Raw genomic sequence first — 24,713 nt, 5'->3', positions numbered from 1 at the left:
ACTCCCCGCTCTCCTCCAATCAGAGGAGGCGAGAGGCGGGATTGCGCTCTTTTTACTCTTCTCATTGGTTTATCCGACCGCCCGTCTCCTTTCCGGCGTTTCTATTGGTGGAGAGAAAGGAGAGCGGGGAAGTTCGCGGCGGATCGTAGCGCTGAGGGAAAGGAATGGGAACGGAGGAAGCTGGAGCGGTTCTGAGGGTCCGAACCGAAGCGGAGCGGAACCGAATCTGAACCCATGGAGCGGCTGTGCGAACTGCGGGCGATGCTGAAGGGCTGGGAGGTGGTTTTCGAACGGGAGAACGGCCGGAGACCGGGAAAGGTGAGGGGGGAACCGGGGGAGGGGGGGGGGGGGTCTGAGGGGCCTCGCAGGGCCTCTGGGGGGCCTCACAGGGCCTCTGCGGGGTTTCTGCCCCAAACGGGCTTTTTTGGGTGATTTTTAGGGTATTTCTGCCCCGAAATGACATTGTTTTGTGATCTTTGGGTTATTTCTGCCTCTAAGATGGCCTTTCTTGGTGCGTTTTGGGGTCTTTCTGCCCCCAGGTGGTCTTTATTGGTGCTTATGGGGTCTTTCTGCCCCCAAAATGGCCTTTTTTGCTGCTTTTGGGGTTTTTCTGTGCTAAATTGGCCTTTTTTGCTGCTTTTGGAGTATTTCTGCCTAAAAGATGGCCTTTCTTGGTGCTTTTTGGGGTCTTTCTGCCCCCAGGTGGCTTTTATTGGTGCTTATGGGGTCTTTCTGCCCCCAAAATGGCCTTTTTGGTGCTTTTGGGGTGTTTCTATCCCAAATTGGTGTTTTTTGGTGCTTTTGGGGATATTTTTGCCCCATTATTGCCTTTTTTGGTTCTTCTGGGGTATTCCTAATCCCCAAATGTGCATTTTTGGTGCTTTTTGGGGTGTTTCTGTCCCAGAAGGTTCTCTTCAAAGGCAGATGTACCCTAAAAGTGCCACGTTTGGGGCAGTTATGCCCCCAAAATTGCCTTTTTTTTTTGTGCTTTTTGTGGTATGTCAGCCCCAACAGGGTCTTTTTTGGTGCTTTTGGAGTATTTCTGACCCCAAAATGGCCTTTTCTTGCTGCTTTTTGGGGTCTTTCTTCCCCAGAATGGCCTTTTCTGGTGCTTATGGGGTCTTTCAGCCCCAAGGTAGCCTTTATTGATGCTTATGGGGTCTTTCTGCCCCTAAAATGGCCTTTATTGGTGCCTATAGGGTCTTTCTATCCCAAATTGGCCTTTTTTGGTGCTTTTTGGGATATTTTTGCCCCATTATTGCCTTTTTTGGTTCTTCTGGGGTATTTCTAATCCCCAAATGTGCATTTTTGGTGCTTTTTGGGGTGTTTCTGTCCCAGAAGGGTCTCTTCAGGGGCAGATGTACCCTAGAAGTGCCACGTTTGGGGCTGCTATGCCCCCAAAATCGCCTTTTTTTGGTGCTTTTTGTGGTATGTCAGCCCCAAAAGGGTCTTTTTTGGTGCTTTTGGAGTATTTCTTCCCCAAAATGGCCTTTTCTTGCTGCTTTTTGGGGTCTTTCTGCCCCAAGATGGCTATTAATGGTGCTTTTTGGGGTATTTCTGACCCCAAGTGGGTCTTTTTGGGTGATTTTGGAGTATTTCTGCCCCTAAAATGGCCTTTTATGCTGCTTTTGTTTTTTTTTCTGTGCTAAATCGGCCTATTTTGGTGATTTTTGGGGTATTTCTGCCCCCAGGATGGCCTTTTCTGTTGCTTATGGGGTATTTTTGTCCCCAAAGGGCTTCTTCAGGGACAGACGTACCCCAAAAGTGCCTTTTTTGGGGCCGTTCTGCCCCTAAAAAAGCCTTTTTTGGTGCTTTTTGGGGTATTTCTGCCTCAAAATGGCCTTTTTGAGGGCATTTCTGTCCCCTCAGGGCCCCTTTGGGGGCGTTTTTCTCAAAAAATGGCCTTTATTGGTGCTTTTTGGCCTATTTCTGCCCCCAGGGTTTCTCTTTAAGTGCAGATGTACCCCGAAAGTGCCTCTTTTGGGGCCTGTTTTGCTCCAACAAAGCCTTTTTTGGTGCTTTTGGGTGGGTTTCTACCCCTAAATTCCTTCCTTTACATCCTAAAAGTGCCTCGTTTGGTGCTTCTCAGGGCATTTCTACCCCCAAAATGTCCTTTTTTGTGCTTTTGGGGGGCGTTTCTGCCCCATAAGTGCCTCTTCTGGCACCTTCCTGCCCCGAATTGGCCTTCCTTGGTGTTTTTTTGTGGCTGTTGTGCCGTTTTTTGTGCAGTCCCACCCCCAAAATCGCCTCTTTTTCTGCCTTTCGACCCAAACGAACGCTCTGCTCTGTTTCCCCTCGCAGGCCGATGTGGCGGCGGCTTCGGAGGACACCAAACGTGAGCGTGGCGCTGCGGGACCTCCTTTTCCCTCATTCCCCTTAATTAATTACCTCCTAATCGCCCGGATTAATCACCACGGCCCTGCCTTGCTCCTCTCGCAGGGCTGTACCGGGAGTACCGGCAGCTGAAGCAGCGCTCGGACCTCGCAGAGCAGAGCCCTGCGGCGCAGCAGGTACCAACGCTGAGGGCTCACGAGGGGAAGGCCCGTCCTGTGGCTACCTGCGGCCAGCTCCTGGTGGCCCAAGGCCCCCTTGGTGACCAATTCTTGGTGGCCTTCCCTCACGGTGACCCGTGGCCCCTCTCCATGGTGGCGCCCCGTGGCCAACTCACGGCACCTTGTAGCCCCTCCATCATGGCGGCCTGCAGCCCAACTCAGTGCCCCCAGCTCTTGGTGGCCCACCTCCAACTCTTGGTGGCCACTTCTTGGTTGCCCACCCCCAGCTCTTGGTGGCCCACCCCCAACTTATGGTGGTTACCTCTCATGGTGGCCCACCCCCAACTCTTGGTGGCCACTTCTTGGTGGCCCACCCCCAACTCTTGGTGGCCACTTCTTGGTGGCCCACCCCCAATTCTTGGTGGCCCACCCTCAAGTTATGGTGGTCACCTCTGATGGTTGCCCACCCCCAACTCTTGGTTGCCCACCCCAATTCTTGGCAGCCACTTCTTGGTTGCTCACCCCAATTCTTGGCAGCCCACCTTCAAATCACGGCCAACTCTTGGTTGCCCACCCCAATTCTTGGTGGCCAGCTCTTGGTGGCCCACCCCCAACTTATGGTGGTCACCTCTGATGGTTGCCTACCCCCAACTCTTGGTTGCCCACCCCCAACTTGGCAGCCCACATCCAAATCATGGCCAACTCTTGGTTGCCCACCCCAGTTTTTGGTGGCCAGCTCTTGGTGGCCCACCCCCAACTTATGGTGGTCACCTCTGATGGTTGCCCACCCCCAGCTCTTGGTGGCCACTTCTTGGTTGCCCACCCCCAATTCTTGGCAGCCACTTCTTGGTTGCTCACCCCAACTTGGCAGCCCACATCCAAATCATGGCCACAGACTCCTGGTTGCCCCCTCTTGGTTGCCCACCCCCAACTCCCAGTGGCCACCACTTGGCAGCCCACCCCCAAATCATGGCCACCAACTCCCGGTTGCCCCCCACCCAACTCGTTGTCACCAATCCTTGTTGTCCAACTCATGGTGGCCACATCTTGGTTGGTTGCCCACCCCCATCTCACAGTTGCCTGTTCCTGGTTGCCCACCTCCATTTTGGCAGCCCACCCCCCAAATCATGGCCACAACTCCTGGTTGCCCCCTCTTGGTTGCCCACCCCCAACTCACAGTGGCCCCATCATGGCAGCCCACCCCCAAATCATGGCCACCAACTCATGGCTGCCCACTCTTGGTTGCCCACCCCCAACTCACAGTGGCCGCTTCTTGGTGGCCCACCCCCAACTCTTGGTTGCCCACCCCCAATTCCAGAGGTGGCCACCAGGGTTGCCCTCCCCCAACTTTTGGTTGCCCTCCCCCAACTCTTGGTTGCCCGTCCCCAACTTGGCAGCCCACGTCCAAATCGTGGTCAACTCTTGGTTGTCCACCCCCAACTCTTGGTGGCCCCCTCTTGGCAGCCCACCCCCAAATCATGGCCACAACTCCTGGTTGCCCCCCCTTGGTTGCCCACCCCCACGTCCTGCTGCCCCCCCTTGCCGTCCTCCACCGTCCCCACTTTGTGTCCCCATCTCAGGACTCGGGCTGCTGGGGGTCGCACCTGAACCGGCAGCCGAAGCTCCCCGGGATGCGGCGGCAACCATCGGCAGCAGCGTCGGCGCAGCTCTACGGGATGAGGCTGAAGGCCAACCTGGGCACGGCCCTGCAGGTGTGGGGCTGTGGGGTGGGCGCAGCCCTATAGATGTGGGGCTGTGGGGTGGATGCGGCCCTATAGATGTGGGGCTGTGGGGTGGGCGCAGCCCTACAGGTGTGGGGCTGTGGGGTGGATGCGGCCCTATAGATGTGGGGCTGTGGGGTGGGCGCAGCCCTACAGGTGTGGGGCTGTGGGGTGGATGCGGCCCTATAGATGTGGGGCTGTGGGGTGGGCGCAACCCTACAGGTGTGGGGCTGTGGGGTGGGCACAACCCTATAGATGTGGGGCTGTGGCATGTATGCTGCTCTACAGGTGTGGGGCTGTGGGGTGGGCGCAGCCCTATAGATGTGGGGCTGTGGGGTGGGCATGGCCCTACAGATGTGGGATGGGCGCAGCCCTATAGATGTGGGGCTGTGGAGTCTGCATGGCCCTACAGATGTGGGGTGGGCGCAGCCCTATGGGTGTGAGGCTGTGGGGTGGGTGCAGCCCTATAGATTTGGGGCTGTGGGGTGGGAGCAGCCCTATAGATGTGGGGCTGTGGGGTGGGCGCAGCCCTACGGGTGTGGGGCTGTGGGGTGGGTGCAAGTCCTGTAAATGTGGGGTTGTGGGATGGGCGCAGCCCTATAGATGTGGGGCTGTGGCATGTGTGCTGCCCTACTGGTGTGGGGCTGTGGAGTGGGCGCAGCCCTATAGATTTGAGGGTGTGGGGTGGGTGCAGCTCCATAGGTGTGGAGCTGTGGGGTGGGCGCAGCCCTATAGATGTGGGGCTGTGGGGTGGGTGCAGCCCTATAGATGTGGGACTGTGGGGTGGGTGCGGCCCTATAGATGTGGGGCTGTGGGGTGGGTGCGAGTCCTGTAAATGTGGGGTTGTGGGATGGGCGCAGCCCTATAGATGTGGGGCTGTGGCATGTGTGCTGCCCTACAGGTGTGGGGCTGTGGGGTGGGCACAACCCTATAGATGTGGGGCTGTGGCATGTATGCTGCTCTACAGGTGTGGGGCTGTGGGGTGGGCGCAGCCCTATAGATGTGGGGCTGTGGGGTGGGCATGGCCCTACAGATGTGGGGTGGGCGCAGCCCTATGGGTGTGGGGCTGTGGGGTGGGTGCAGCCCTATAGATGTGGGGCTGTGGGGTGGGAGCAGCCCTATAGATGTGGGGCTGTGGGGTGGGCGCAGCCCTACGGGTGTGGGGCTGTGGGGTGGGTGCAAGTCCTGTAAATGTGGGGTTGTGGGATGGGCGCAGCCCTATAGATGTGGGGCTGTGGCATGTGTGCTGCCCTATAGATGTGGGGCTGTGGAGTGGGCGCAGCCCTATAGATTTGAGGGTGTGGGGTGGGTGCAGCTCCATAGGTGTGGAGCTGTGGGGTGGGCGCAGCCCTATAGATGTGGGGCTGTGGGGTGGGTGCAGCCCTATAGATGTGGGACTGTGGGGTGGGTGCGGCCCTATAGATGTGGGGCTGTGGGGTGGGTGCGAGTCCTGTAAATGTGGGGTTGTGGGATGGGCGCAGCCCTATAGATGTGGGGCTGTGGCATGTGTGCTGCCCTACAGGTGTGGGGCTGTGGGGTGGGCACAACCCTATAGATGTGGGGCTGTGGCATGTATGCTGCTCTACAGGTGTGGGGCTGTGGGGTGGGCGCAGCCCTATAGATGTGGGGCTGTGGGGTGGGCGCAGCCCTATAGATGTGGGGCTGTGGGGTGGGTGCGGCCCTATAGATGTGGGGCTGTGGGGTGGGCGCGAGTCCTGTAAATGTGGGGTTGTGGGATGGGCGCAGCCCTATAGATGTGGGGCTGTGGCATGTGTGCTGCCCTACAGGTGTGGGGCTGTGGGATGGGCACGACCCTATAGATGTGGGGCTGTGGGGTGGGCGCAGCCCTATAGATGTGGGGCTGTGGGGTGGGCATGGCCCTACAGATGTGGGGTGGGCGCAGTCCTACGGGTGTGGGGCTGTGGGGTGGGTGCAAGTCCTGTAAATGTGGGGTTGTGGGATGGGTGCAGCCCTATAGATGTGGGGCTGTGGCATGTGTGCTGCCCTACAGGTGTGGGGCTGTGGGGTGGGCTCAGCCCTATAGATGTGGGGCTGTGGCATGTGTGCTGCCCTATAGACGTGGGGCTGCGGGGTGGGCAGGGGAAGCTGTTCCTCCAGCAGAGGGACGCGTTGCTCCCGAAGCGTGGAGGCAGGGAAGGGCTGCGATTTTCCCTTCGGGAAACCCGGCAGATCCTGGCAGCTGTCAGACGGTCTGAGGTGGAACCGCGGCATTTTGGGGCTGCGCAGGCGCACGCGTGGCGTCGCCCCCATTCCTCTCTGCCCGTCCTCAGGAGGAGGCGCCGTCGGCGGTGAAGAGGAGCCTGGCCTGCAGGAGGAAAACCGCGGCACCACGGCGCCCCGCCGCCTCCCCGAGCGCCGATGGCGACGACGACGACGACGAATCGGCCCCAGGCCTCCCCAGCGCCGTGCGCCGTCTGGCTCCCGTCGTCCTGACTGCAGGCTCGAAGCCTCGACCCCAAGCGGATCGATTCCGGAAGCTGAAGGAAATGGTGGCGCGGAGATTGGGGTCGCTGGATCCCGGGTGGCTGCGGCGCTGCCAGGGGACGGAGGGATGTGGGGTGGGGAGGGATGGGTGCCAAGAGGGGCTGCGTGGGTGCCAAGAGGGGGAAATGGGGGCTGTGGGACCCGAAATGGGGACACTGGGACGTGAAGAAGGGATGAGACCTGGAGGGAGGGCAGCAGGACAGGAAGAGGGGTCACCAGGACCCCAAATGGGGGCGCCAGGATGGGAAGAGGGGACACAGGGACCTGAAATGGGGACACTGGGACCTGAAACTGGGACACCTGGACACAAAGAGGGGACAGGACCTGGAGGGAGGGGACCAGGACCCAACATGGGGACACCAGGATGGGAAGAGCGGACAAGACCTGGAGGGAGGATAGCAGGACAGGAAGAGGGGTCGCCAGGACCCCAAATGGGGGCGCCAGGATGGGAAGAGGGGACAAGACCTGGAGTGAGGGGACCAGGACCCAACATGGGGACACCAGGATGGGAAGAGGGGACACTGGGACCCCAAATGGGGACACTGGGACCTGAAACTGGGACACCTGGACACAAAGAGGGGACAAGATCTGGAGTGAGGAGACCAGGACCCAACATGGGGACACCAGGACAGGAAGAGAGGACACTGAGACCCCAAATGGGGACACTGGGACCTGAAATTGGGACATTGGGACATGAAAAGGGGACGAGGCCTGGAGTGAGGACGGCAGGACAGGAGGAGGGGACAGTGAGACTAAAAATGGGGACACCGGGACCTGAAGTGGGCGCACTGGGGTGTGAAGAGGGGACAAAACCTGGAGTGAGGACACACAGACTTGAAGGAGAGGCACTGGGACCCAAACTGGGGGCAGCGGGACACGAAGAGGGGACGCAGGGACTTGAAGAGGGGACACTGGGACAGGAGGAGGGGACAGGAGCTGGGGCGAGGGCACGGAGATTGAAATGGGGGACGCTGGAATCTAAAGTGGGGAAGCCAGAGCGTGAAGAGGGGACACAGGGACCTGGAATGGGGAGGCTGGAACGTGAAGAGGGGATGCTAAGGAGGGAAGTGGGGACAGCAGGAGATGAAGAGGGGACACCGGGACCCGAAATGGGGTCACGGAGACCCGGAAGGGGGACAGCGAGACGTGAAGAGTTGGGATGCGAAGAGGAGATGCTGGAAGCTGCAGGGGGGACACTGGGACGCAAAAGGGTGGCAGCGAGGCGGAAGAGGGGGACAACAGGGCATGAAGAGGGGACAAAAGGACCCGAAATGGGGACAGTGGGACGCGAAAAGGGGACACCAGGACATGAAGAAAAGACAGCAGGACCTGAAACGGAGGCAGCGAGACCCACAGCGGCGTCTCGGGGTCGGAAAAGGGGAACGCGGTGCGAAAGGGGGACGTCGGGACGCGGAGAGGAGGCGGTGGGGTCGGAAGAAGAGATGCCAGGAGATGGAGAAGTGACAGCGGGACCCAAAGGTGACGCGGGACGGCGGCGCGGCCGCGTGCCGAAGGATGGAGCTGCAGCAAAGCCCAGAGCTGCCCGCAGGAAGAGGCCGGGCCCAGGGGATGGTGAAGAGGAACCCGCAGCTGCCCCAAAGCGGAGGAGAAGGGCGCCGTCTCCATCCGAAAACCTTCTGGGTGACTTTGAGGAGGAGAAGCCCGGGGCGGTCGGCAAAGCGCTCCCTGCCAGGTGGGTGCCCTCCAAAACGGCTCGGTTTGCTGCTTTGGTCCCCAGGAATCGCCCGGTAATGAGAGCAAACGAGCGCGGAGCTGAGCGGCGCCGCGCGCCTGAGAAGCCATGGCCGTTCTGCCCAGCTCTGTGCTGCTCTGCGCCCAGCGAGCCGCTCTTCCTTTGGCCATTCCCTCACTTGTGGGATTTTCCTTCTGCAAGCTCTCCATGGGTTTTTCGCTCCATTTCCTCCCACGTTTCCAGCTTTTCTGCGTTCCCCAGAGCGCCGCTGGCTTCGGTCAGCCTTCAGGAACAAAAAAATACATGGGGATTATCCCCGTGTGCTGCTCCAAAGCCATTCTCCCATCTGCAGCGCACAGAGCACAGACCAGAGCAAATTGTGTCGCCTCTCCCCATGCCTCGTGCTCCACCTGCTCTTTTCTAGCGTCCCCCCCTTTGCTGCCTCATCACAGAACCGTAGGGGTTGGAAGGGACCTGCAGAGATCGTCGAGTCCAACCCCCCCCCCCGCCCGAGCCGGTTCCCTACAGCAGCCCTATTGCAGGGGCTCCCGCTGTCGCGGTGCCCAAAGGACATTTGGGATTTGCGATGTTCCTGACCCCATCCCGACGGCTTCTCGGTTTCCCGCAGGGCTCCTCGACGACCCCAGGGCAACTTTGTGAGGCTCAACCTGAAGAGCAGATCCCACGTGCGAGGCGCTGCGCTGCGGGGAAGGCAGCTCCGCAAGCAGGTAAGGGAGCGGGGCGGCCGGCCGGCAGCACCCCGGGGAGGAGGGGCTGAAACCAGGCTGAAACCGGGCTGAAACGGCGTGAAATGGGCCGCAGGTGTGGAAGGAGAAGTGGCAGAAGAAGGCGGCGCGGTTCGGAGGCGGCGGGGCCGTGGATCGCAGCTCGGATGTTTGCTTCAAGTGCGGCGCGGCCGGGCACTGGGCAGCAGCGTGCAGGGGGCCAGGTGAGCGGCACCGGGAGCTCAGCAGCTTCCGTCTCATGGAATCACAGGGGTTGGAAGGGATCTCTAGAGATCATGGAGTGCAACCCCCTGCCAAAGCAGTTCCTACAGCACAGGTCGGCGTTCAGGCGGGTCTTGAACATCTCCAGAGAAGGAGACTCCACCACCTCCCCGTGCCAGCGCTGCGTCACCTCAAGAATCACAGAATCATAGATTAGCAAGGTTGGAAACGACCTGCAGGATCATCCAGTCCAACCCCCTCCCATTCCTATCAGTGCCACCAGCTACTGAGCCTCATCTCGTAGCTCCTCATCCAGGCGCCTCTTGAGCACTGCCAGGGACGGCGACTCCACCAGCTCCCTGGGCAGCCATTGCAGTGCCTGACCACCCTCTGAGAGAAACAGTTCTTCCTTATGTCCAACCCAAACCTCCTCTGGTATAACTTCTGGCCGTTTCCTCGGGTCCTGCTGTTTGCCTGGGAGAAGAGGCCAGACCCTTTTGCACCACAGCCTCCCTTCAGGAAGTTGTACAGTGCAGTGAGGTCTCCCCTGAGCCTCCTCTTCTCCACACTGAACAATCCCAGCTCCCTCAGCCTCTCCTCATCAGCCCTGTGCTCCAGACCCCTCACCAGCTTTGTTCACAGAATCACAGAATCACAGAATCACCCGGGTTGGAAGGGACCTCAAGGATCATGTAGTTCCAACCCCCCTGCCTAGCAGGGCCACCAAACATACACATTTAGATCAGGTTGCCCAGGACCCCGTCCAACCTGGCCTTGAACACGTCCAAGGACGGGGCATCCACAACCTCCCTGGGCAGCCCGTTCCAGGGCCTAACCACTCTCCTCGTAAAGAACTTCCCCCTAACATCCAACCTAAATCTTCCCTCCTTCAACTTGGATCCATTTCCCCTAGTCCTGCTATTGTCAGCCCTTATGAAGAGTTTACTCCCCTCCTGGGTGTAGGTTCCCTTCAGGTATTGATAGGCTGCAATGAGGTCGCCCCGCAGCCTTCTCTTCTCCAGGCTGAACAAGCCCAACTCCCTCAGCCTGTCCTCATAGGGGAGGTGCTCCAGCCCCCTGATCATCTTAGTCGCCCTCCTCTGGACCCTTTCCAAAATCTCCATGTCTTTCTTGTACTGAGGGCTCCACACCTGGACACAGTACTCCAGATGGGGCCCCACAAGAGCCGAGTAGAGAGGGACAATCACTTCCCTGTCCCTGCTGACCACCCCTCTCCTGATGGAGCCCAGGATCCCATTTGCCTTTCGAGCTGCCAGAGCGCACTGCTGGCTCATGTTGAGTCTCTCGTCCATCAGGACCCCCAGGTCCTTCTCTGCCGAGCTGCTCTCAAGGACCACTCCTCCCAGCTTGTACGGGTGCCTGGGGTTCTTCCGGCCCAAATGCAAAACCTTGCACTTTGCCGTGTTGAACCTCATTAGGTTCACCCGAGCCCAGCTTTCCAGCCTGTCGAGGTCCCTCTGAATGGCATCCCTTCCTTCCACCGTATCAACCGCACCACTCAGCTTGGTGTCGTCAGCAAACTTGCTGAGGGTGCACTCAATTCCCTCATCGATGTCATTGATAAAGATGTTAAAGAGCACCGGTCCCAAGACAGACCCTTGGGGGACACCACTTGTTACCGGCCTCCACCTGGACATAGAGCCATTGACCACCACCCTCTGTCTGCGGCCTTTCAACCAATTGCTTATCCATCGGGTCGTCCACCCATCAAATCCACTTCCCTCCAATTTGGAGATGAGGATGTGGTGGGGGACCATGTCAAAGGCCTTGCTCAGGTCCAGGAAAATGACATCGGTCGCCTTCCCTTCGTCCACCAATGCCGTCACTCCATCATAGAAGGCCACAAGATTAGTTAGGCATGACCTTCCTTTGGTGAAGCCGTGCTGGCTGTCTCGGATCACATGCTCATTCTTTATGTGATCGAGCATGTTGTCCAGGAGGATCTGTTCCATGATTTTCCCAGGCACGGAGGTGAGACTCACCGGCCTGTAGTTCCCCGGGTCCTCCCTGCTCCCCTTCTTGTATATGGGAGTGACGTGACCCTTCCTCCAGTCGTCCGGGACCTCACCTGACAGCCACGACTTCTCAAATATGATGGAGAGCGGCTCGGCAACCACCTCAGCCAGCTCCTTCAGGACCCTGGGATGCACGCCATCCGGCCCCATAGACTTATATTCATTCAGTCTAAGGAGGCACTGTCGGACTTGCTCTGCCCTTACAGTGGGGAGGGATTTACCTCCTTGGTCCCCACATAGAGGTTTGGGGATGCAGGGCTCAGGGACGTGAAAAAGACTAGAATCCTGGCCACCAGTGAAGACCGAGGTGAAGAATTCATTCAGCACCTCAGCTTTTTCTTCATCTGTTGAAGCCAGTTCTCCTTTTAAATTTACCAAAGTAGGTACACCCGTTTTGGCCTGTCTCTTCTGGCCAATAGCAGTGAGGAGCTCAAAACTGAACACAGCACTCGAGGTGCGGCCTCACCAGTGCTGAGTATAGGGGGACGATCACCTCCCTGCTCCTGCTGGCCACACCATTCCTAATGCAGGCCAGGATGCCGTGGGCCCTCTTGGCCCCCTGGGCACACTGTGGGCTCCTGTTCAGCCCAGCACCAACCAACACCCCCAGGTCCCTTTCCTCTTCACACTCATCCAACCTCTCATCCCCCAGCCTGCATGGGGTTGTTGTGCCCAAATGCAGCACCCGACACTTGGCCTTGTTGAACTTCATCCCATTCATCTCAGCCCATCGATCCAGCTGATCCAGATCCCTGTGCAGGGCCTCCCTGCCCTCAAGCAGATCCACCCCACCTCCCAACTTGGCGCCATCTGCACCCTCACTCAGGGTGCCCTCAATGCCTTCATCTAATGGCCCATGAAGACATGAAACAGGATGGGCCCAGCACCGACCCCTGGGGGAAACCACTGGAAACAGGTCTGCAGCTGGACTTCACTCCATTGACCAGCATGGAGCACGGCCCTCAGCCAGTTCCTTATCCAACGGAGGGTGAAACTGCCCCAGCCACGGGCAGACAGTTTCTGCAGCAGGATACTGTGAGAGATGGTAAGAAGTTCTTGCTCACATTCATGCGGAACTTCCTCTGCTGCAGCTCCTGTTTCCCCTTGCCCTGTCTGCACTCACCGCTGAGCAGAGCCTGGCCTCCCCACCACGGCCCTCGCACCTCAGGTATTCACAAACCTGCATCAGGTCCCCTCTCAGCCTCCTTTTCTCCTCGTGCTCCTGTTGGAAATATCCAGTAATTTCCTAGGGCCGTTTCTCTGATAAAAACAGATTTGATTTGCAATTGCAGTGGCGGCCTCCTGCAAGCAGCAGAGCCCCAAGAGCGCAGTGCTCCATCTTTTATCCCCCATTGCCCAACGTTGATCTCTTCCTCCCCCGGTTCCTCCTTGGCTGAGCACTGCAGCTTCAACCCCTGTCACGACCAATCGCACAACCACCAGGCAGGCACAAATCTTTGCCATCCAAACCCAAACGTCTTAATTGCTTAATTGACTTCCAACAATCGCTTTCTTAACAGACGTTTGGTCAGAACTTTTCGGATGTCAGTTTTGCAGCATAAACACGGACGTGGCCTCCATCGTTCCATCACCCCCCTGGCATTCGTGCCCCTCGTTCTGCCTGTTGTTCTGGTCATCCACCTGTCCTTGTGTAGAGATAAGCCCGGAAGGAGGATGGAGGGACGGAGGGGAGCATTTTGGAGCCTGCCTGCGGCATCCTAACATTGCCACAGAGTGGGACAGTTCTGCTCAACCCTACAGTGCGTTTCCTAGCTCAGAATGCTGCACCCACGTTGCTTAGAACGTTCAAAGTCTATTGCAGCTTTGTCAGAAGGTATTTGTTAGCTCATTCGCTAACTGTGTTTCTAAAATGTGTTACTAATATCTATATGGCGTTCTTACTGTCTGCATCAGCTATCTAGCTATTTCTAAGGATGTGTCACAGCTTCGTTCTTTAGATCAGTTGCCCTTTTCAGTGTTCAATGCAGAAACAACACTTTCACTTTCCTCACTCCTTCTGGATCCATATGGGCACCACCACCATCTCCTGCTCCTTCTGGGTCCATCTGGGCACCACCACCATCTCCTGCTCCTTCTGGATCCATCTGGGCCCCACCACCACCATCCTGCTCCTGCTGGGCCTACATGGGCCCCACCACCTCCTTGTGGCTTCTCTGATCCATATGGGCTCCTCCATCTTCCCCTGTTCCTTCTGGGTCCTGTGGGCCCCACCATCTCCTTGTGCTCCTTCTGGGACCAAATGGGCACCACCATCTCATCTCCTCCTGCTCCTGGGTCCATGTGGTCACCACCATCTTGTGCTCCTTTTGGGTCCATGTGGTCACCACCATCTTGTGCTCCTTCTGGATCCATGTGGTCACCACCATCCTGTGCTCCTTCTGGGTCCATGTGGTCACCACCATCTTGTGCTCCTTCTGGGTCCATGTGGTCACCACCATCTTGTGCTCCTTTTGGGTCCATATGGTCACCACCATCTTGTGCTCCTTCTGGGTCCATGTGGTCACCACCATCTTGTGCTCCTTCTGGGTCCGTGTGGTCACCACCATCCTGTGCTCCTTCTGGGTCCATGTGGTCACCACCATCTTGTGCTCCTTTTGGGTCCGTATGGTCACCACCATCTTGTGCTCCTTTTGGGTCCATATGGTCACCACCATCTTGTGCTCCTTCTGGGCCCATGTGGCCACCACCACCTCTTGCTCCTTCTGCATCCCCCTCCACCTCCTCCTCCTTGAGGACCGTCTCCCGCTCCTCCTCCCTCCAGGCACCGCTGCCCACGCAGCTCCTCCAGCAGAACCCATCCGTCCCAGCGCTGAAGAAGAAGAGGAGGAGGAGGATCCCCTGCCCACCCTGGAAGAGGTGGCCCGCCGGACCAACACCATTTACCAGGAGCTCCCCGGTGAGACCCCCCGGCTCCGGGAGCCCTCCCTGCTGCCCCGCATCCCTCAGGCCGTGCTGATGGCCACCTCCATCCCCAGCATCCAGCAGTGACCAGGACGGAGCCGAGCTCACGGAGCCAACTCCATTCCTGGACGTGCAGCGCCCGCCCTACGAGCCCCCCACACCTCCGGCACCCGTGGAGCCCCTCTACAGCTTGGGGCCGGATGGGAAGCCACGAGGTGAGGCTGCAGCCACATTTCCACCTCCAATCCCACGTCTCCCCACTCTTAACCCCTCCGTATTCTTCACAGAGACCCCCAGGGAGGTGCTGGACGCGCTCTCTGAGTTGGGCTACAGCTCTTTTCGGCCCGGCCAGGAGGTGGCCATCATGAGGATCCTCTCAGGTGCGTTTTCTTCCCGCTCCGTCCCTCTTGCCACGTCCCCTCCGTTCCCCCAACCCTCGTCGCCATCCGCAGGGCTCTCCACGTTGGTCGTGCTCCCCACGGGGATGGGGAAATCGCTGTGCTATCAGCTGCCTGCCTTCCTGTACCACAAACGCTCGCGGAGCATCGCGCTGGTGGTTTCCCCGTTGGTGTCGCTGATGGATGACCAGGTACCTCCACACTTCCACTCCGCCGCTCCCTCGCAACGGGAGGCAGCTCCGTTCTGAAGTGGGAGGAGTCCAACCCCAACCCCACCGTGGCCCTATATGGAAGCGTAGAATCATTTGGGTTGGAGAAGACCTCCAGAATTGCCAAACCAACCCCACCATGGTCCTAAATAGAATCCTTAGGGTTGGAGAAGACCTCCAACATCCCCAGCTCAACCCCACCATGGTCCTACATGGAATCCTTAGGGTTGGAGAAGACCTCCAAGATCCCCAGTCGAACCCCACCATGATCATAAATAGAATCCCTAGGGTTGGAGAAGTCCTCCAAGATCCCCAACCCCACTGCGTTCCTAAATAGAAACACAGAATCCTTATGGTTGGAGAAGATCCCTGAGATCCCCAACCCACCATGACCCTAAATAGAATCCTTAGGGTTGGAGAAGACCTCCAAGATCCCCAGTCAAACACCACCATGATCCTAAATAGAATCCATAGGGTTGGAGAAGACCCCCAACATCCCCAGCTCAACCCCACCATGACCCTACATGGAATCAGTAGGGTTGGAGAAGACCTCCAACATTCCCAGTCGAACCCCACCATGATCATAAATAGAATGATTAGGGTTGGAAAAGTCCTCCAAGATCCCCAACCCCACTGCGTTCCTAAATAGAAACACAGAATCCTTATGGTTGGAGAAGATCTCTGAGATCCCCAACCCACCATGACCCTAAATAGAATCCTTAGGGTTGGAGAAGAACCCCAGGATCCCCAACCCACCCCTACCGTGTCCCTATGTAGAACCATACAATCATTAGGGTTGGAGAAGACCTCCAAGATTCCCAAACCAACCCCACCATGGTCCTAAATAGAATCCTTAGGGTTGGAGAAGTCCTCCAAGATCCCCAGTCGAACCCCACCATGATCCTAAATAGAATCCATAGGGTTGGAGAAGACCTCCAACATCCCCAGCTCAACCCCACCATGACCCTAAATGGAATCAGTAGGGTTGGAGAAGACCTCCAAGATCCCCAACCCAACCCCACCATGACCCTAAATGGAGTCAGTAGGGTTGGAGAAGACCTCCAAGATCCCTCCTCTTCTCACCCCCATCCTCATCTTCCTCCTCCTCTTCTCACTGCCATCCTCCTCCTCTTCTCACCATCCTCCTCTTCATCCTCTTCTCACCTTCCTCCTCCTCCTCCTCATCCTCCTCATTGTCATCCTCCTCACCATCCTCCTCATCCTCCTTTTCTTGCTGTCATTCTCCTCCTCTTCTCACCTCCTCTTTTCACATCATCCTCACCTTCCTCTCACCATCTTCCTCATCATCCTCGTCCTCCTCTCACCATCTTCCTCTTCTCACCATCTCAACCCCACCATGACCCTAAATGTCATCAGTAGGCCTGGAGAAGACCTCCAAGATCCCCACTCCATCTCCTCCATGACCCTAAATGGAGTCAGTACGGTTGGAGACCTCCAAGATCTCTCCTCTTCTCACCCCCATCCTCATCTTCCTCCTCCTCTTCTCGCTGCCATCCTCCTCCTCTTCTCACCATCCTCCTCTTCATCCTCTTCTCACCTTCCTCCTCCTCCTCCTCCTCTTGTCATTGTCATTCTCCTCACCATCCTCCTCATCCTCCTTTTCTTGCTGTCATTCTCCTCATCTCCTCTTTTCACATCATCCTCACCTTCTTCTCACCATCTTCCTCATCATCCTCGTCCTCCTCTCACCATCTTCCTCTTCTCACCATCTCAACCCCACCATGACCCTAAATGTCATCAGTAGGGTTGGAGAAGACCTCCAAGATTCCCACTCCAACCCTTCCATGACCCTAAATGGAGTCAGTACGGTTGGAGACCTCCAAGATCCCTCCTCTTCTCACCCCCATCCTCATCTTCCTCCTCCTCTTCTCGCTGCCATCCTCCTCCTCTTCTCACCATCCTCTTCTTCATCCTCTTCTCACCTTCCTCCTCCTCATCCTCCTCATTGTCATTCTCACCATCCTCCTCATCCTCCTTTTCTTGCTGTCATTCTCCTCTTCTCACCTCCTCTTTTCACATCATCCTCACCTTCCTCTCACCATCTTCCTCATCATCCTCATCCTCCTCTCACCATCTTCCTCTTCGCACCATCTCAACCCCACCATGACCCTGAATGTCATCAGTAGGCTTGGAGAACACCTCCAAGAACCCCAATCCAACCCCGCCATCCCCCTAAATAGAATCCTTCAGGTTGGAGGAGTCCTCCCAGGCCCCCATCACCCCTCGCCCCGCTCCCCATTTCCCAAACCCCTCCCAGCACAGCCCCCCCCTTTCCCTCATCCCACCCCCCCCCCCTCCACATGGAAAGCTCCCCCACGTCCCATCGTTCCCCTCGCAGGTCTCCGGCCTCCCCCCGTGCCTCCGCGCCGTCTGCGTTCACTCGCACCTGAGCCGTGCGCAGCGGGACGCGGCCCTGCGCCGCGTGCAGGAAGGCTCAGCTCAGGTGCTGCTGCTTTCCCCCGAAGCCCTGGTGGGCGCCGGCTCCTCGGGCTCCTGCTGCCTGCCCCCGGCCCACCAGCTGCCACCTGTGGCCTTCGCCTGCATCGACGAGGCGCACTGCGTCTCCGAGTGGTCCCACAACTTCCGTCCCAGCTACCTGCGGCTCTGCAAGGTGCGTGAGGTCCTGCCGTGGGGGGAGCAGCGTGGGGATGGTCCTCGCCTCCTCCTCCTCTTCTGTCTTCATTGGCTTCCTCCTCACTGTCTTTCTCCTCATCATCCTCACCATCTTCTTCCTCCTCGCTGCCATCCTCCTCCTCTTCCTCTTCTCGCTGTCATCCCCCTCCTCTTCTCACCGCCATCCTCATCCTCCTCCTCACCGCCATCCTCATCCTCCTCCTCTTCTCATCGCCATCCTCATCCTCCTCCTCTTCTCATCGCCATCCTCATCCTCCTCCTCCTCTTCTCACTGCCATCCTCATCCTCCTCCTCTTCTCACCGCCATCCTCATCCTCCTCCTCTTCTCACCGCCATCCTCATCCTCCTCCTCTTCTCACCGCCATCCTCATCCTCCTCCTCCTCTTCTCACCACCATTCTCATCCTCATCCTCCTCTTCTCACCACCATCTTCATCCTCCTCCTCCTCTTCTCACCGCCATCCTCATCCTCCTCCTCTTCTCACCACCATCCTCATCCTCCTCCTCCTCTTCTCACCACCATCCTCATCCTCCTCCTCTTCTCACCGCCATCCTCCTCCTCTTCTTCTCCTCTTCTCACCGCCATCCTCCTCCTCCTCTTCTCCTCTTCTCACCGCCATCCTCCTCCTCCTCCTCCTCTTCTCACCACCATCCTCATCCTCCTCCTCCTCTTCTCACCGCCATCCTCATCCTCCTCCTCTTCTCACCGCCATCCTCATCCTCCTCCTCTTCTCACCACCATCCTCATCCTCCTCCTCCTCTTCTCACCGCCATCCTCATCCTCCTCCTCTTCTCACCACCATTCTCATCCTCCTCCTCTTCTCACCACCATCTTCATCCTCCTCCTCCTCTTCTCACCGCCATCCTCATCCTCCTCCTCACTGCCATCCTCCTCCTCACTTCATCCTCCTCCTTTTCTCACCTCCTCCTCTCCTCTTCTCACCATCCTCCTCTTCATCCTCTTCTCACCTTCCTCCTCCTCATCCTCCTCCTCTTCTCATTGTCATCCTCCTCTTCTCACCATCATCCTCATCCTCCTTTTCTTGCTGCCATTCTCCTGCTCTTCTCACTGTTATCCTCTTCATCCTCCTCTTTTCAGCATCATCCTCATCCTCCTCTCACCATCTTCCTCTTCTCACCATCTTCCTCATCCTCCTGGCCATCCTCCTCTTGCCATCCTCCTCCTCCTCACTGTTATCCTCCTCATCCTCTTCCTCTTCTTGCCGTCATCCTCCTCATCCTCCTCTCACCTTCTTCCTCATCCTCCTTGTCCTTCTCTCTTCATCTTCCTCTTGTTGCTGTCCTCCATGTCTTCCTCCTCATCCTCTTCTCATCACCATCTTCCTCCTCCTCCTCTCACCATCTTCCTTGTCCTCCTCTTGCCATCTTCCTCCTCTCCTCCTCCTTTCACTGCCTTCCTCCTTGCCCTCCTCCTCCTCTTGTCTCATCTCCTCCTCCTCTGCTCCTCCTGTTGTCGTCGTTGTCCTCTCCTCCTCCTTCTCTCCTCCTCCTTCTCTCCTCCTCATCTTCCTCCTCCTCCTCCTCCTCCTTTCACTGTCTTCCTCCTTGCCCTCCTCTTCCTCTTGTCTCATCTCATCCTCCTCCTCTGCTCCTCTTGTCGTCATCGTTGTCCTCTCCTCCTCCTCCTCCTCTTCCTCCTCTTGCCATCTTCCTCCTCATCCTCCTCCTCCTCCTCTCGGTCTTCCTCCTTGCCCCCCTCCTCCTCATCCTCCTCCTCCTCCTCTTGGTCTTCCTCCTTGCCCTCCTCCTCCTCATCCTCCCTCTCCTCCTCTTCCTCTCTCTCTCCTCCTCCCCCTCTCCTCCTCCTCCCCCTCTCCTCCTCCTCTCCCTCTCCTCCTCCTCTTACTGTCTTCTTGCTATCACCCTCCTCCTCCTCTCACCACCTTCTTCCTCTTCTTGTCCTCCTCCTCCTCCCATCTTCCTCTTCCTCATCCTCCTCTTGCTGCCGTCCCCCCCATCCCTGATGTCCCCCCCCATCCCCGATGTCCCCATCCTCCCTCAGGTTCTCCGGACCGTCTGGGCGTCCGCTGTTTCCTGGCTCTGACGGCCACAGCCACGGTGGCGACGGCGCGGGACGTGGCGGCGCAGCTGGGCATCCCGCAGCAGGACGGCATCGCCGTGCGCAGCGCCGCCGTGCCACACAACCTGCGGCTCTCCGTGTCTGTGGAGCGGGACCGGGACCGGGTGGGGATGGGGAACGGGGGAGGATGGGGTGGAAAATGGGGATGGGATGGGGGATGGGAATGGGGAACAGGTAGGGATGAGGATGAGGTGGGGATGGGGATTGGAATGGGTGAGTATGGGGTAGGGGATGGGGGTGGAAAATGGGTGGGGATGGGGAATGGGGTGGGGATGGGGAATGGATAGGGGTGGAGTGGGGACGGGATGGGGAATGGGGAACAGGTGGGGATGGGGATGGAGTAGGGATGGGGTGGGTATGGGGAATGGGGAACAGGTAGGGATGGGGATGGGGTGGGGATGGAGATGGGGATAGGGTGGGGGTGGGGATGAAGTAGGAATGGGATGGGGATGGGGAATGGGTGAGTATGGGGTAGGGGATGAGGGTGGAAAATGGGTAGGGATGGGGTGGGGATGGGATGGGGAATGGGGAACAGGTGGGGATGAGGATGAGGTGGGGATGGGGATTGGAATGGGTGAGTATGGGGTAGGGGATGGGGGTGGAAAATGGGTGGGGATGGGGAATGGGTGGGGATGGGGTAGGGAATGGGTAGGGATAAGGTGGGGATGGGGAACGGGTGGGGATGGGGGTGGAGAACAAGTAGGGATGGGGTGGGGAGGGGGGGTGGAAAATGGATGGGGATGGAGTGGGGAGCAGGTGAGGATGGAGTAAGGGATGGGGGTGGAAAATGGATGGGGATGGAGAATGGATGGGAATGGAGATGGGGGACGGGTAGGGATAAGGTGAGGATGGGGAATGGGTGAGGATGGATGGGGATGGGGGTGGAGAACAGGTAGGGGTGGGGAACAGGCGGGGATGGGGTGGGGATGTGGAATGGGTAGGGGTGGAGTGGGGAGCAGGTGAGGATGGAGTAAGGGATGGGGGTGGAAAATGGGAGGGATGGGGTGTGGAATGGGTGGAGTATGGGGTAGGGATGGGGGTGGAAATGGGTGGGGATGGGAGTGGGTGGGGAATGGGTGGGGATGGGGTGGGGAACAGGCAGGGATAAGGTGGGGATGGGAACAGGGGGGATGGGGTAGGGGACAAAAGTGGAAAATGGGTTGGGATGGGGGATGGGGATGGGGTGGGGATGAGTAGGGGATGGGGTGGGGATGGGGATGAGGTATGGGGTGAGTATGGGGTAGGGGATGGGGTGGAAAATGGATGGGGATGGGAATGGGTAGGGATAAGGTGAGGATGGGGAACAAGGGAGGATGGGGAATGGGGGAGGATGGGGTAGGGGACGGGGGTGGAAAATGGGTGGGGATGGGAGATGGGGGATGGGGATGGAGTAGGAATGGGTGAGTATGGGGTAGGGGATGGGGGTGGAAAATGGGTGGGGATGGGAATGGATGGGGATGGGTTGGAGATGGGGTAGGAATGGGTGAGTATGGGGTAGGGGATGGCAATGGAAAATGGGTGGGGATGGGGAATGGGTGAGGATGGGGATGGGGAACAGGTAGGGATTGAGGATGAGGTGGGGATGGGGATTGGAATGGGTGAGTATGGGGTAGGGGATGGGGGTGGAAAATGGGTGGGGATGGGGAATGGGGTGGGGATGGGGAATGGATAGGGGTGGAGTGGGGACGGGATGGGGAATGGGGAACAGGTGGGGATGGGGATGGAGTAGGGATGGGGTGGGGATGGGGAATGGGGAACAGGTAGGGATGGGGATGGGGTGGGGATGGAGATGGGGATAGGGTGGGGGTGGGGATGAAGTAGGAATGGGATGGGGATGGGGAATGGGTGAGTATGGGGTAGGGATGAGGGTGGAAAATGGGTAGGGATGGGGTGGGGATGGGATGGGGAATGGGGAACAGGTGGGGATGGGGGAATGGGGTGGAAAATAGGTAGGAATGGGAGATGGGGTGGGGATGGGGATGGGGAATGGGTGAGTATGGGGTAGAGAATGGGATGGGGAATGGGTGGGATTGGGTAGGGGAAGAGTAGGGGTGGGGTGGGAATATGGGGTAGGGATGGGGTGGAGATGGGGAACGAATAGAGATAGGGTGGGGATGGGGAATGGGTCGGGGTGGGGATGGGGGTGGAGAACAGGTAGGGATGGGGAATGGGTGGGGATGGGATGGGGGATGGCTAGGGACAGGATGGGATCGCAGAATCGTAGGGGTTGGAAGGGACCTCTGGAGATCATCGAGTCCAACCCCCGCTGGGATGGAGACCAGGTGGAGATGGGATGGGGATGGAGAACAGGATGGGATGGAGATGGGAAACAGGATGGGACCGAGATTGAGACAGGGAGCAGGTGGGGACAGGATGGGAGTGGGGAGGGAGACTGGGTGTGGATGGGACAGGGATGGGGAGTGAGTGGGGACTGGGATGGGGAATGGGGATGATGGGGATGACGGGGATGGGGACCAGGTAAGGAGGGATGGGAATGGGGATGTGGACCAGATAGGGATGGGCTGGGATAGGAATGGGGACCAGGTAGGGACAGGATGGGGATGGGGTGCAGGCGGGGACCAGGTGGGAGTAGGGACAGAAATGGGGTGCGGATGGGAAGAGAGACCAGGTAGGGATGGGATGGGGACCAGTTAGGGATGGGAACGGGGATGGGATGGGGACAGGGAAGGCATGTGGATCTATGGGGGCAGGGACGGGTGTGGACTGGGAACGGGGTAGGGATTGGGGAGGGGTAGGGATGGGACGGGGTGTGAACTGGGACAGGGATGGAGTAGGGACTGGGACAGGCTGTGGATGGGGACAAGGATGGGATTGGGACCGGGGTGGGACTGCGACAGGGATGGGGTGTGGATGGGACTGGATAGGGAGAGGAATGGAGTGTGGACAGGGACACACAGACACTGGGATGGGGGGACCAAGGGAGAACAGAGACCAGGGAGGGACGGGGACGGAGTGTGGAGTGTGGAGAGGAATGGGGATTGGTGGGGGTGGGATTGGGGTCAGGATGGGATGTGGACTGAGTGGGGATGGGACGGCGACTGGGTTGCGATGGGGATGGATATGGGGACCAGGAAGGGACGAGGATGGATCTGAGCACCGGAATGGCCATTGGGAAGGGATGGAGTTGCAGCTGGGATTGGCACAGGGACCGGGAAGGACGGGGACCAGTAGGGACGGTGACATCTCTGGGTACTGGCGTAGGGATCAGGTGGAGAGGGGGACAGCAGTGATTAGGGGTGAGAATTGGGGCTGATCCTACAGCGGATCCTACAAACCTCCCCTCCAAAATCCCACTCTGGTGTGGTGGGAAGGCACAGCCCCATCTTCATGCCATCGGATCCCACGCGGAGACCCCCAGAGCGCGCGGATCAACGCCGGGGCTCCGTGCTCAGAGCCCAGGCTACTTGGGCTGTGTTTTTTAATTAGCTCCTAACCTCGTTACCCTGCAGGCTCTCGTTGACCTGCTGCGCAGCGAGCGCTACGCCGCACTCCGCTCCATCATCGTGTACTGCACGCGTCGGGAGGACACGGCCCCGCGTCGCCGCACTGCTCCGCACCTGTCTGCAGGACGAGCTGCTCACCAGTGCCACGCCAGGTACAGAGCAGGCCTGGAGCAACAGCGGAGCGCCCTGGTGGCCAGGAAGGCCAACGGTGGCCAAGAGGTTCCCTGTGAGTCTCTATTTTGTGTTTTGATGGCCAAGAAGGCCGACAGGTCGGCTGTGAGTCCCCCAGAAGCCCAATGGTGTCCAACAATGTGCCCAGGCGGTCAAGAAGGCCAACGGTGGCCAAGAGGTTCCTTGTGAGTCTCTATTGTGTGTTTTGGTGCCAAAAAAGGACCAATGGTGGCCAAGAGGTTGGATTTCAGTCAATAGTGTCCCTTCCCAGACCCCAAGAAGGCCAACGGTGGCCAATAATGTGCCCAGGTGGTCAAGAAGGCCACCGGTAGCCAAGAGGTTGGCTGTCAGTCAGTAGTGTCCCTTCTCAGTCCCCATGAAGGCCAATGGTGGCCAATAGTGTTCCCTGGTGGCCAAGAGGTTCCCTGCAAGTCTCTGTGGTGTGTTTTGATGGCCATGAAGGCCAACGTTGGCCAACAGATTGGCGGCGTGTCTCTATGGTGTGTTTTGGTGGCAAAGAAGGCCAATGGTAGCCAAGAGGTTCACTGCGAGTCAGCAGCGTCTCTTCCCGATCCTCAAGGAGGCCAACGGTGGCCAACAGGTTCACTGTGAGACTTTATTCTGTGTTTTGGGGGCCAAGAAGACCAACAATGGCCAAGAGGTTGGCCATCGGTCAGTAGTGTCCCTTCCCTCACTCTCTAAGAAGGCCAGCGGTGGCCAACAGTGTTCCCTGGTGGCCACGAGGTTCCCTGCGAGTCTCTATTAGGTGTTTTGGTGGCCAAGTAGGTCAACAGTGGCCAAGAGTTTGGCTGTCAGTCAGTAGTGTCCCTTCTCAGTCCCCAAGAAGGCCAGCGGTGGCCAATAATGTGCCCAGGTGGTCAAGAAGGCCACCGGTAGCCAAGAGGTTGGCTGTCAGTCAGTAGTGTCCCTTCTCAGTCCCCATGAAGGCCAACGGTGGCCAACAGTGTTCCCTGGTGGCCAAGAGGTTCCTTGCAAGTCTCTGTGGTGTGTTTTGGTGGCCAAGAGGTGGCTGTCAGTCAGTAGTGTCCATTCCCAGTCCTCAAGGAGGCCAGTGATGGCCAACAGTGAACCCAGGTGGCCAAGAAGCTCCCTGTGAGTCTCTATTTTGTGTTTTGGTGGCCAAGAAGGCCAGTGGTGGCCAACAGGTTCACTGTGAGTCCCCAGAAGCCCAATGGTGGCCGACAATGTGCCCAGGTGGCCAAGAAGGCCAATGGTGGCCAACAGGTTGGCTGTGAATCTCTACTGTGTGTTTTGGTGGCCAAGAAGACCAACGGTGGCCAAGAGGTTCCCTGTGAGTCTCTATTGTGTGTTTTGGTGGCCAAGAAGGCCAACGGTGGCCAAGAGGTTCCCTGTGAGTCTCTATTGTGTGTTTTGGTGGC

General features: G+C 58.2%; 1 protein-coding gene across 1 annotated transcript; it reads left to right on the top strand.

Moving 5' to 3' along the window:
* Nucleotides 1-234: 234 nt before the first annotated feature.
* On the top strand, nucleotides 235-24,625 carry RECQL4 (RecQ like helicase 4; the record flags this gene model as incomplete). The annotated part of the gene is given in 17 exon segments (XM_079551134.1): nucleotides 235-318; nucleotides 2,302-2,335; nucleotides 2,440-2,622; nucleotides 3,957-4,204; nucleotides 6,505-6,755; nucleotides 9,040-9,139; nucleotides 9,234-9,360; nucleotides 14,177-14,311; nucleotides 14,391-14,531; nucleotides 14,604-14,696; nucleotides 14,769-14,905; nucleotides 17,283-17,559; nucleotides 19,601-19,782; nucleotides 23,149-23,232; nucleotides 23,234-23,368; nucleotides 23,894-23,985; nucleotides 24,459-24,625. Coding segments are annotated over 17 exon segments (2,470 nt in total), but the record flags the coding sequence as incomplete, so codon positions are not given.
* Nucleotides 24,626-24,713: the final 88 nt, after the last annotated feature.

This window comes from Tetrao urogallus (genome assembly GCF_951394365.1).
Source record: "Tetrao urogallus genome assembly, contig: scaffold_184, whole genome shotgun sequence".
Taxonomy (NCBI): domain Eukaryota; kingdom Metazoa; phylum Chordata; class Aves; order Galliformes; family Phasianidae; genus Tetrao; species Tetrao urogallus.
This window is presented reverse-complemented; position numbering and strand designations above follow the sequence as displayed.